The following is a 12,448-nucleotide window of genomic DNA, read 5'->3' as shown; positions in this document are numbered from 1 at the left end:
TAGATAAATTCTGGTAATACAGCGTTTCTTGTAATAGTCCGGCTACAATCTTAAAGGTCCACTGTGTTTTTGTGGCGGCATGAGATTGTATGGCTCAATACACTACTTACCCCTCCCTTTCGAAACACATAGTGAAACTATGGTAAGCTATTTCCATGTAAGGGGACCTGCTTTGTATATAGATAAAAACGGCTCATTCTAAGCAACCTGATCTCACGAATTTCCGTGGCATAGTCACGGAATTTTGTGCTCATTTTTCCGTGGCATTCTCACGGATCTCCGCATTTTTCCGTGGCCCTGCTACGGACTGTCTTTTTCCGTGGCTTTCTCACGGATTGGTTACTCAACTGTTTTGTCCTATTTTCTTACCATTTTCGCTTCGGTTTAGGGTTAGATTTACATGAAATTACATCCCTACCCAAACCCAACTCTAACCCCAACGCCAGGCGACAATTGTTTAAAGTTTAGAAAATATAAAAAAATAAATCAGAAAAAATAGTATAAACCAATAGTTAAAGTGACATACTAACGCAAACACCAAATCTAACCCTTAACCGAAGCGAAAATGGTTTGAAAATAGGAAAAAGCAGTTGAGTAACCAATCCGTGAGAATGCCACGGAAAAAGACAGTCCGTAGCAGGGCCACGGAAAAATGCGGAGATCCGTGAGAATGCCACGGAAAAATGAGCACAAAATTCCGTGACTATCCCACGGAACTTTGTGAGATCATGTTGCTCTAAGGTAATAAAAACAATACAGTTCATTATGTAAGGTCGTACACTGCTGATAATAAAGTTATTTATATTATATTGCATTTCTGTCAAGAGATCCTTTTAAAAGTTACACATTGCACATTTAAAGATGTCACTGTTTCAATTTTGTAGTTGTGTGCTGCTGGGGTGCACTTAGTGATGTTACTACAATTTTTACTATGCATTTACACTGCTGTTCTTGGTAGTGGTCTATCAAAAGTAAGTCCAGATTCTATTGGGGTAGGGCCGTGTTTGTTTAGGTGATTTCAAATGTCAACATTGGCTCTCAGAGATCATGCACCCCGCCTTTAACAATGTTGCCGACTCTTGATCTGTACCACCTTTTTTCTCTCAGGTATGCAAGACTTTAACTATTTGAGCAGTAACTGCTTTGAGATTACTCTGGAGCTGAGCTGTGATAAGTTTCCTCCTGAGGACACACTCAAACAGTACTGGGACCAGAACCGCAACTCACTTGTCAACTACATAGAGCAGGTACAGACCATTTTTTGTCTTTCATCCCTTTCATCCTAAGCTGGTTGGCTGGTTTTACCTGGCCTCCCAGCCTGGAGAGACCAGCTGGTTAAGCTTGTGTAGCAGGCTTAGCTGGTGAGGCTGGGAACCCAGCTGACCCACCAGCTAAAACCGGGCTGGAAGACCAGTTTTGCGAAGCTGGGAGGACCAACTTAAACCAGCTACAGGTCAACCAGCCTTGTCAAGCTGGCCAAGCTTCCAGCTTGGTAAAGATGTTTTTAAAGCAACACTATGTAGTTTTTTTTACCTTTTAATAATGTCTCTAAAATTATTTCAGTGATAGAACAACTTTTAACTGGACAAATTGTACTGTTGCTGCAACCTGAGCAGCCTCCTAGCTGCTACAAGCACACTCTGAAAGTGGCGGTGGAGGGTAGGAAACCCAGCCCCGCCCCTCCACCTGCCTGCAGAAGAGTGTCTGATACCAGGCACTGTTGCGCTTTTCAACCACATGGGGGACCTGTAAGTCATTTTTACATGGAAACTACACAGTGTTGCTTTAGGCTGGTGGGTCAGCTTAAAAGTGTCCAAAACCATTCTAAATCCAGCCTCCTACACCTGCCATAACCAGTTAAATCCAGGCTGGGAGACTAGCTACAGTAAAACCAGACTTTTTTACATCTTATATGATTTTCAAAATGTGACAAACATGAGGATAAAAAAATCCTAGATTTAACTGTTTTGCTCCTATAATGTGTATAATGTGAGATTTTCAACCAGAGTCTCGACAAATCTTGCAAAATCAAGCGAGACTTCAGAATAAGCATGGCGGATGATATGCAGGAAGAAATTTCAATGATAGTGTTTGGAATAATTTTCACAGAAATTTCAAGGTAAAAAAAGAAAAGCGTTTGGGTGAAGTCATGGAGACAGCAGGAACATGGTCTGAAGAAGTTCATTGTGCATCAACTTCACTTTGTGCTGCGCCATGACTGCTTCCGTCTTCCATCATCTCGCTTTCTGATTGGATATTGTTTCGTTTCACGTGATAATCTCAAGAGTGTGCACGCGTTTGTCCCACACATCAGTTGTTCTGATCGTATATATTAAACATGTTTAATATTTACGATTCGCGATCGGGGTGGCTTCGACGTTCTTCCGATCAGGTTCGGACACCCTTTACACACCTCACACCAAGGGAAAATCTGATATGATAATCTGTACAACCATCAAGATAATGAGGACATAGCTAGAATTGTCGGAAGTGGGGAAATCGACCCAAAATCAGCCCGATTATCTTTTGGTGTGTACCCAGCATTAGGCTGGTTTTAGCTGGTCTTTTCAGTAGGGACATTCCTAGTTCTTCTTTCAGCCTGTTGACAGATAGCTGTTGGGTTTGTGGAGAGTCAGGATTAGCAGATTTTCATCCCATTTGATCCCTCGTGTCCTTTACAGGTTCACAGGGGAGTGACTGGATTTGTGCGTGATCTTCAGGGCAGCCCCATTTCCAACGCATCTATCTCTGTTGAAGGCATTGACCACGACATCACCACAGGTACACATCACATGCACATCTGAGATGAATAATTAAAATACATTTAAATATACTGTGAATTAAACAAACACAGGCACATATTTCTTATACCCTCCTTCCCTCCCCAACTTTTCCCTTGGCAACCAAATGCCAATATGTTCAAAATGGACACATTTTGTTTATTCATCGTTTTATTGGCCTGGTCAGAATGCAATATTTTAATTGCAATGCAGAGCCACTGCATTTTAAGTCTTGTCAGATCAACATATAAATGTCTTACCTACAATTACAGTTATTTACCAAAGGAATAGTTCAAATTCGCCTTCCCTCATGACATCCCAAATGTAAATTACCTCCCTTCTTCAATATTATATTTAAAATGCAGTTGTGATATCCTATTATATGGTGCCTAGTTGTCATGTGCACAGTTCATCTTTATTTTTCATTTTACATTTAACTATTCCTTAAAATAAAAAATAAAAAAAGTTACACAACCTAGATGTGACTGCCCTGTTTAGCACTGCCCTCTTGTGGCCATTTTAAGCATTATTTCTAAACGTTTCACATCCATGTTTAATTTTTTCTTCAGCTAAGGATGGCGATTATTGGCGTTTGTTGGCTCCTGGTAACTACAAAGTTACAGCTGCCGCTCCTGGATACCTCACCGTGGTCAAGAAAGTAGCTGTTCCTCACAGCCCCGCTACACGAGTAAACACTTTTATCACAGACACTTATAGCCTTTGTTTTTCAACTTCTCCTTACATCTCAGATCTCTCTCTCTCTCTGTCTCTTTCAGGTGGATTTTGAGCTGGAGTCAATGGAAGAGAGGAAAGAAGAAGAGAAAGAGGAGCTCATGGACTGGTGGAAGATGATGTCAGAGACCCTCAACTTTTAAACAAGCTGCGGCTGAGATCATCGCAAGCTTACTGGGTGTAAAATATTTATTGTTGTCATATGTTCTTCAACTTAAACCCAACATTCTGTTTATTTGTTCATTTTGAATGTTTTATGTTAGAGGCACTGCATCCGGACTTTATAACAGCCATAATACACATACATGTTGACAAAGACAACAGCTGGTATAGTTGGTCCACAAAATGTATTGTTGGGTAAATGATCTGCGTCCTTGTATACATGGATGAATACACGGATTGACACTGAATCGAATGCTACAGTGTGCAATCTTGGTAAAGTGCCCCTACAGTAAAGTTGATCTATTGCTGGGTTTTTGCAATTTTGATCAACCTAGTTATTCATACGATATAAACATGCATAACACAGACAGTTAATATTGTGGAAGCCGTTTGACTGATCTATATTTTGTAACGTTGTGTTTTACGTTGATATCGTGCTATGTTTTTGTAGCTATTGTCATCAATCACACCAACCAATCAGAGAGCACTGTGTTGTGATGAATGTACGTGTCAGCAATGATTATTACTATTTATTCTGATTGTGACTGATTATGACTGAAGCCTATGTAGTCGACACTCATTTACGCCTGAACATAATTCTCTTTCTATACAGACACTGTCTTGTGAGTTTAAAAAAGTTATGCTTGATGTTTTTAATGGGAGTGCTTTTGATAAACCTATTTCCTATTTACTAATGCTTTGATAAGTTCACTTTAACTGAACAGCAGCTACAAATTAAATGGAAGAGGTTATCGACTGAACTCCTAACTTATATTAAATAATAATGAACATATAGATAATAGCTATAAACTTGTATTATCTATGTTTGTAAAACAGTTACGTTTCAGTTAATAAAAACCAACAGATTTTAATGGCACAAATATGTTTATTGAAATGTATGGAGATATCTGAAGGTTTTGTAATCTATACCAAAATGCACAAATGTGTCCTGTACGGTACTGTCAGGAACTGCAATCTTATTGAATATAATGATATATTGAATCAATGATATATTGTTCCTTTTTTCAGCGTCATTATAATTACAAATTTATGTACTATTACAATGCCACGTTCGAAGGCAAATGCTAAATTATTCAATATAATGATGAAATATATCTTTTCACATGTCATCTCTATTAAACGTCTACTCATCAAAATGAAACCTAAAGCTTAAACCTAAAATATTAGTGTCACAAAATGGCATTTTAAGTCAGCTTAAATGTTTCTTATCTGAAACATCAATGGAAGTTCTTGTAAATGAATGTAATGATGGTTAAATTAAACTTAATTCACAAACAAAAATAAATTTCCCTTTCTGTTGTCATTGATTCATGTGTGTCTTAATTTTATGTGATGCAACTATATAGAAAGTGCATGTGGATGTTGTCTATACAATAATGTACAAAAGATGTCACTGGGACAGTACCCTTTCGAAAAGTACCTAAAGGGTGCATATCGGTACCTAAATGGTACATACAAAAAAGTACCGTTCCAGTGACAGCTTTTGTAACTTTATTTCTAACAGTGTATGAGACTAAGTTATTCTGAATTACTGCAAAATTTATATTTTAAGTAGTTTTGAAATGCATAGACGTAAGATGTAATTGAAGTACACTGTAAAAAGTAAAAGCTGTTTTACTTAAAAAAAAGTACTTCAGTTGGTAACAAAAAAAATTCATAACAATTTTTATGTTTAGCTTTATGTAAGCTTTATTTCTTTAATGGTCAATTTCAGCGCATGAAGTACAGTGGAAGTCCGTATATGGGCATTTTAACCGGAATAGCTCAAGTGCACGTCAATAGGCTTCTTCGACTTCATACTGCGCCGCTAGAACTAAGTTAACAAGCGGATGACATCAAAGTACCGCGAGAGCTAGTCGAAATTAGACGTCTCTATATGATTTTTATCCAACTCGCAGTACTTTGACGTCATCCGCCTGTCTTTTTTTCGGCGCTGCATGAAGTCGAACATGTCTGTGTTTTGATGGCAAAGTGCATTTTATGTTAAGACACAAACATGTAGGGAATCGTTATCCAGAGATAGTGGAATATCTGTTTTGTGTGTTTTGCTAGATGTGTGTTTTGCTAGCTCGTGACTCGCTCCGCGTGCGGTATGCCTAACGTTAGAGGTGTTGTTCGGGTTTATTCGGAAAGCGGATCTGTCTTTTATAAATGGATGTAATACTTCTCTATAGGTACTTAAGATTAACAAGAGATTATCAGAAAACGCGTGTGTTATCTGAGCTTTGAAGTCAGAAAATGTAAGTTGAAAAAACATTTACTTTTTACAGTGTAGTAGGCTATTGTAAAAAATGAACATTTCATTAACCAGTTACTTAGGCTGGTAATATTTTTCTCCCATCACGCCAGTCTATGAGGCTTTCTATTTTTACCTTGATATACCAAATTAATTATTGCTGTGGAATGGTCATTTGATTAATTGTACCGTAAAGAAGTTCAAGTGTAATAAGTTGGTGTCTTGGTCCTTTAAGCAACAACACATAGATCTAACTTTCTAAAGTGAAATTATAAAAGTTCCTTGTAGACTTTAAAAGCTGTCCAATGGCATCGGTCTGCTTTTTAAGTTCTAATTGGATCCTTTATGTTTAATAGTTCTTTAAGATCTCATCTAAAAATCCAATTACCAGTTACATCTACATAATTTCCCGTTGAGCAGATTTGCAAAGAAACACTTTCTATGACTTTCAGAATTAAGTCTGAAGTTCAGTGTTACCATTTCGAAGTTTTCATACTATTATTTCCTCATTGCAAAGTTTTGCAGTTACGGTTTGTTGTGTCGGCAAGTTATTAAGCTCTATTCTGTATAATTGCTGGCATAGCAGATCCAAGTCTCCCCATTATTCATTCCTTGTCTATTAGCATAAACCTGATCAATAGTATTGATCAGAGAGGAGACATGTATTGTATGGCACGGCTCCTGTTGGCCCGAGGGGTCCCAGAATGCCTAAAACAGCAATACTATTTCTCTAAGGTACGCTTCTCTCATTACTTCCCTCAGAGAGGTGCGAGAGTAGCATTGATATGTGTTTAATTAGAGCTAAAAATACACATGCTCTTTCCCATGAGAGCTGACACCAGTGTATAATGAAATGCATTACAAAAGAGCAAAAAGTTTTCACAAACGAACAATAACTTGCGCATTGCAGGATGCCCTGCAATCTTATGCAGGCATGTCAGCTTTTTTTCTGATCATCTGTTTAAAGTTTTTAACAAACAAATAAACAAACAAACAAACTTTAGTTTATTTTAATGTGAAAAGATTACAATATATATATAAAAAAATGACATACATGTAATTTCTCTTGTGAATGTGACCATAAAAAGCCCCATTATATGTATTTACTGAAATTACTACTGCACACCTCTTATACAATCAACAGAGGGCGCTGTTGAAACATATGTTTTAAGTTGGAATAATGGATTAATAAAAAAGAGATTGGATGGTGCCTTACGGAAATAAAAAAAATCACTTAAATCAGTTTTCATGTAAAGCATGAATAAATCCTACATATACGGTCCTGTAGCTCAGTAAGTAAAGCATTGCATTTACAGGGTAAAGGGTTTATTCCCCAGGAACACACTTATTAAAATGTACAGCTTGAATGCACTGTAACTTGCTTTGGATAAATGTGTCTGCCAAATGTATACTATAAATGTGAAGGTTTTATTAAAACTTTCTAATATTTAACACATATATAGATGTCACAGATACTTAAATGTTTATATTTAACATTTATGTTCAAGCACCTAACAAATGCTATTATCCAAAGCGACTTTCCAAAATGAGGAATACATTGACAGTGTTTATTATCGAAGATGATGCTCATACAGCGCACATACTGTATTATGAATGTAAGCAAAGGATTCTTGTGGGTCTCTATGCTGAGGTCCAGAACAAGTGCCAAATGCATAACAGACACAAGCTCACATACACCCACAGGGAGACAAATGTTGGAAGGGGAGGAACCGTGAAAGAGAAATCAACGCTGAAAAAGACAGAGGTGGTCACATGCCACATATGCACTCAAGGATTTTTATATTTGTGTGTGTATATGTGTGTTAAGGCGACCATAAGCATGCGTGAAGCTGCAGTGCTTTGATTCAAGACCTGTTTCAAATCCTCCCTTTCTTTTCGCTTTCTTCCCAGTTTCAGTATTTCCTTGCTCTTTTGTTCTTCTGGGTGGCCTAACCTTCTCCTATTTCTCCAAATTTCCGTGTATCACTGGTCTGTAAACACCATCCTAATTTTTGTGTGCGTATGTTGCAATTGTATATGTACAGTATTTGTGTATATGCACAGTGAAAAACAAGAGAGACAATTTATAATCATGTTGTGTTGTTTGTGATCTCTCTAAAGAGAGAGAGAGAGAGAGAGAGAGAGAGAGAGAGAGAGAGAGAGAGAGAGAGAGAGGGTGGAGATGCTGAAAAGGTCATTGGGTCTGGTTTGTGTATCGTGATGGTTATCATGAGATGTGATCGTACCACACTCTTCTACAATCTCTTTTCTTTTTTACTGGCTCTGTCATCCTCATTAATGTCAAGCATCGCTTATTGTTTATACGTTATAATTGCTTATAAACCTTAGCAGGTAATGCATTTGGTTCTGTTTGTATGAGCATGAATTTTAGGATAATATCATTTAGTATACAACACCCTACAACAAATAGCACTTTTCTTAAAACACCTTAGCAACTCCCTATAACAAGACCCTGGCAATCACCCACAACACCATTGGGGGCAAAAAACAGTTTAGTCTATACTAATCTCGGTTCTCTCATCTGCGTATGTAGAGGGTGCGCCTGTGACTCAAGCACAACTGTATCTTTAAACCGTATCTATTAATTATGATACCCGCTGGGGTACTGCGGGGAAATCCAGCCAGGAATGAAATGTGTGTGTGTGTGTGTGTGTGTGTGTGTGTGCAGTTGTGTGTATGAGGAGTCTTCCCAGGTAAAAAAGTAGTACACTTCCATAATGTACTTAAAGTGCTGTATTTTCACACACTAATTTTGTACTTAATACACTAAAAATTCTTATTTAGTACTTCTTAAGATTATCTAAGTGTACTTATTTGTGCTATTTTTGTCATTTTTGTCCCCATTTTTCATGAGATGAACTCAAAGTTTTAAGACGTTTTCTACACAAAAGGCCTATTTTTCCTAAATATTGTTCACAATTCTGTGTTAAGGCTGTTTCACACGGTACGTGGAAACCGCGAGTGTTTAGTTCTTTTTCAATAGGAGACATGCGGAAAGCGGCAAAACGGGGGCGGTTACAGAGGTGAAATCCTATTCCTTCTCCGGACATGGTACTTCATGACAGGCGCCGTTGAAGATAAACATATTTGCACTAAATGCTGCACAAAACGCTTCCAATACAAGAGAAAAGCTGAAGCCGCGCGGCGATTTTGCCGCTTACCGCGTACCGTGTGAAACCGCCTTTAGTGAGCACTTTGCCGAAATAATCCATCCACCTCATGGGTGTGGCATATCAAGATGCTGATTAGACAGCATGACTATTGCACAGGTGTGCCTTAGGCTGGCCACAATAAAAGGCCACCCTTAAATGTGCAGTTTTACTGTATTGGGGGGGTCCAAAAACCAGTCAGTATCTGGTGTAACCACCATTTGCCTCACGCAGATGTTCAGGTTAGTGATTGTGGCCTGTGAAATGTTGGTCCACTCCTTTTCAATGGCTGTGCAAGGTTGCTGGATATTGGCAGGAACTGGAATACGCTGTGGTAAACGCCGACCCAGAGCATCCCAAACATGCTCAATGGATGATATGTCTAGTGAGTATGCTGGCCGTGTAAGAACTCAGCGTCCAGGAATTGTGTATGGAACCTTGCAACATGGGGTTGTGCATTATCATGCTGTAAAATGAAGTGATTGTCTTGGATGAATGGCACTACAATGGGCCTCAGGGTCTCGTCACAGTATCAAAATGCCATCAATAAAATGCATGTGTGTTCATTGTCCATAACATATACCTGCCCATACCATAACCCTAAAGTGCCAGGCACCACTGAATGTGAGCATTTGCCCACTCAAGTCAGTTACAACGATGAACTGCAGTCAGGTCGAGACTCCGATAGGGACGAAGAGCATGCAGATGAGCTTCCCTGAGATGGTTTATGACTGTCTGTGCAGAAATTCCTTGGTTATGCAAACCAATTGTTGCAGCAGCTGTCCGGGTGGCTGGTTTCGGACTACCTTGGAGATGAAGATGTTGGATGTGGAGGTCCTGGGCTGGTGTGGTTACATGTGATCTGCGGTTGTGAGGCCAGTTGGATGTACTGCCAAATTCCCTGAAAAACCTTCGTAGACGGCTTATGGTAGAGAAATGAACATTCAATTCACGGCGACAGCTGTGGTGGACATTCCTGCAATTGCACGCTCCTTCAAAACCTTTCACATCTGTGCCATTGTGCTGTGTGATAAAACAGCACATTTTAGAGTGGCCTTTTATGGTGCCGAGCCTAAGGCACACCTGTGCAATAATAATGCTGTCTTATCAGCACCTTGACATGCCACACCTGTGAGGTGGATGGATTGGCAAAGGAAAAGTGCTCACTAACACAGATTTAGACAGATTTGTGAACAATATTTGAAAGAAATAGGCCTTTTGTGTTAATAAACAAACTCTTAGATCAAACTCTTGAGTTCAGCTCATGAAAAATGGGACAAAAAGTGTTGCGTTTATAATTTTGTTCTGTGTATGTGACCCTGCCTGTGAAAACCCAGCTAAAGTCATTTTTTTCTACATAAAATTATCCTACATAATGTAGCTTAAGAACATTTTGCAAACTTAAAACCTTGATATTATTCATATTTACTAAAGCCATGTGACACACTAAATATACTGTAATCACAAGGAGAGCTCCCTACTAGGCATTACTGCCAGACACACTTCCAGTGCCATTTGGGGCAGCTGCAGGGTCATCAGCTTGAGGTTTCGCTCCTTTAATCCCAGAACATCTCTGGGTTGTGGTGCAGTGATAGGGACATCTCTCTGCCATCCCTTTTCACCTTTCTGTCTCCTTTTCTTTGTTATGTCTTGTATCACTTTTTAACTAACAGCATAACTTCTTGTTCAATGTCTTATAAAACAAAAGTCACATCAGAAATGCTCTGTATGTGTGCATACTCAAGCACTGACCCTGCATTTCCCCGTTGACTCCAGTGATGTCTGACAGACACATGCTTTAGGGACGTTTTCATGCAGACCGTCTAGAGTTTGAGTGTTATGTATTAGAACAGTTGCTTTAGGGAATCCTCCAATCACAGGGACAGGCAGTCACCTCCACAGACCTCAACTGAACCTGCCACAGCCAATCAGAGACGACTTATCATAGGTCACCACCTCAGGCGCATAAACATGACCACATTCTTTTTCACATTTTATCTTATTTTCACAGTTACTCATAGTAACTTACCAATAGGGCCCAAAAGTTAAGGTAATGACTATAATAAATTGCAGTGCATGTATTTTTAATATAGGCAAGGCTATTGGGCATAGTTGGGCATAACATGAAAGGAAGCATTTTTAAGTTTTTTTTATAAATGCATAATAAAAACTCAATATGTTTCTTTACTGTATGTTCGAAAGAAGATATTATATATACTTTATACCAGTGTTTCCCAACCTTTTCATACGGCACACCACTATCACAATAAGCATTAACAGAATTGCACAAACCTGTATTGCAATACATAAATGACTTGTTAAACTGAAATATTTTACTATGTTATATGTAGTACTCACATTCAATGCAATTACACTTGTTTTTGATGAACACAAAGATGATATCCTGACTGGAATTGATGACACACGCAGTTGTGACCAACTCAGCAATCTGGTAGCTAGCTTCGAGCGCTTTTTCAAAAACTGTGGCAGTGTTATTTTTCCACGGCACACCAAACAAGCTGTCATGGCACACTAGTGTGCCACGGCACAGTGGTTGTGAAACACTGCATTAAATGGACAAAAGTAAAGGGTCGCCTGACCATTACACCAACAGAGACTTCAATGACATTACATTCAAGTGCAATAGACTTAAATATAGATCTGGTCCCAACTTTGCAGCAATTTTAGCTTACACTCTTCTTGGAAGGATTTCCAAAATTTTTTGGAGCATTTCGATGGAAATCTGTGCTTATTCATTCTGTAGCGCCTGTATGAGATCAGACATGAATATTGGGTGAGAAAGCCTTGTTCACAATCTTTGTTCAGCTCATCCCAAAGATAGTTGATATAGGTCAGGGCTCTGCATTATTTTTGTATTTTATTCGGATAATCGTACACTATGTACAACAAATTCATGACATTGGCACCTTGTAAAACCAACCCAGTCTCACCCCAATGACTGTGTTAGTAAAACCGCTATGTTTTCCAATAAGAACAGGTTGAAAAAAACTTCACTTTTGAACCCAGGTGAAAAAAAAGTGCACTAAAATACACTTTATTTAAGTACACTTAGTACACTTTTCCACAATATACTAAAAGTGCTCTATTTTCGCACACTAATTTTGAACTTAGTATACTAAAAAGTAGTATTTAGTACTTCTTAAGATGAACTTAATACCATCTTAGTGTACTCAACTGTGCTATTTTGAGACACCATGAAGTTGAACTAAAATGTATTTTTAACATACTAGGTCTGTATTTTAAAAAAATATATTTAATTATAACTTGAAGTACACTTGAACCCACCTTTAAGCATTTTTAAATATACTTTAAAGTATACTAATGGT

The 12,448-nt window shown here is 38.4% G+C and overlaps 1 protein-coding gene across 1 annotated transcript in view; it reads left to right on the top strand.

Moving 5' to 3' along the window:
* cpe (carboxypeptidase E) overlaps positions 1-4,996 on the top strand; it is a 42,380-nt gene extending 37,384 nt beyond the window's left edge. The window contains exons 6-9 of the mRNA XM_065275009.2: positions 1,108-1,247; positions 2,682-2,781; positions 3,350-3,468; positions 3,557-4,996. Of these exons, the coding sequence (XP_065131081.1) occupies positions 1,108-1,247; positions 2,682-2,781; positions 3,350-3,468; positions 3,557-3,655 (458 nt within the window). The 3' untranslated portion in view covers positions 3,656-4,996. The remainder of the gene's footprint in view (positions 1-1,107; positions 1,248-2,681; positions 2,782-3,349; positions 3,469-3,556) is intronic.
* Positions 4,997-12,448: the final 7,452 nt, after the last annotated feature.

Source organism: Paramisgurnus dabryanus, chromosome 4 (assembly GCF_030506205.2).
Source record: "Paramisgurnus dabryanus chromosome 4, PD_genome_1.1, whole genome shotgun sequence".
In the NCBI taxonomy this organism is placed as follows: domain Eukaryota; kingdom Metazoa; phylum Chordata; class Actinopteri; order Cypriniformes; family Cobitidae; genus Paramisgurnus; species Paramisgurnus dabryanus.
Note: the sequence above shows the minus strand (reverse complement) of the source record. Positions and strands in the feature narration are given on the sequence as shown.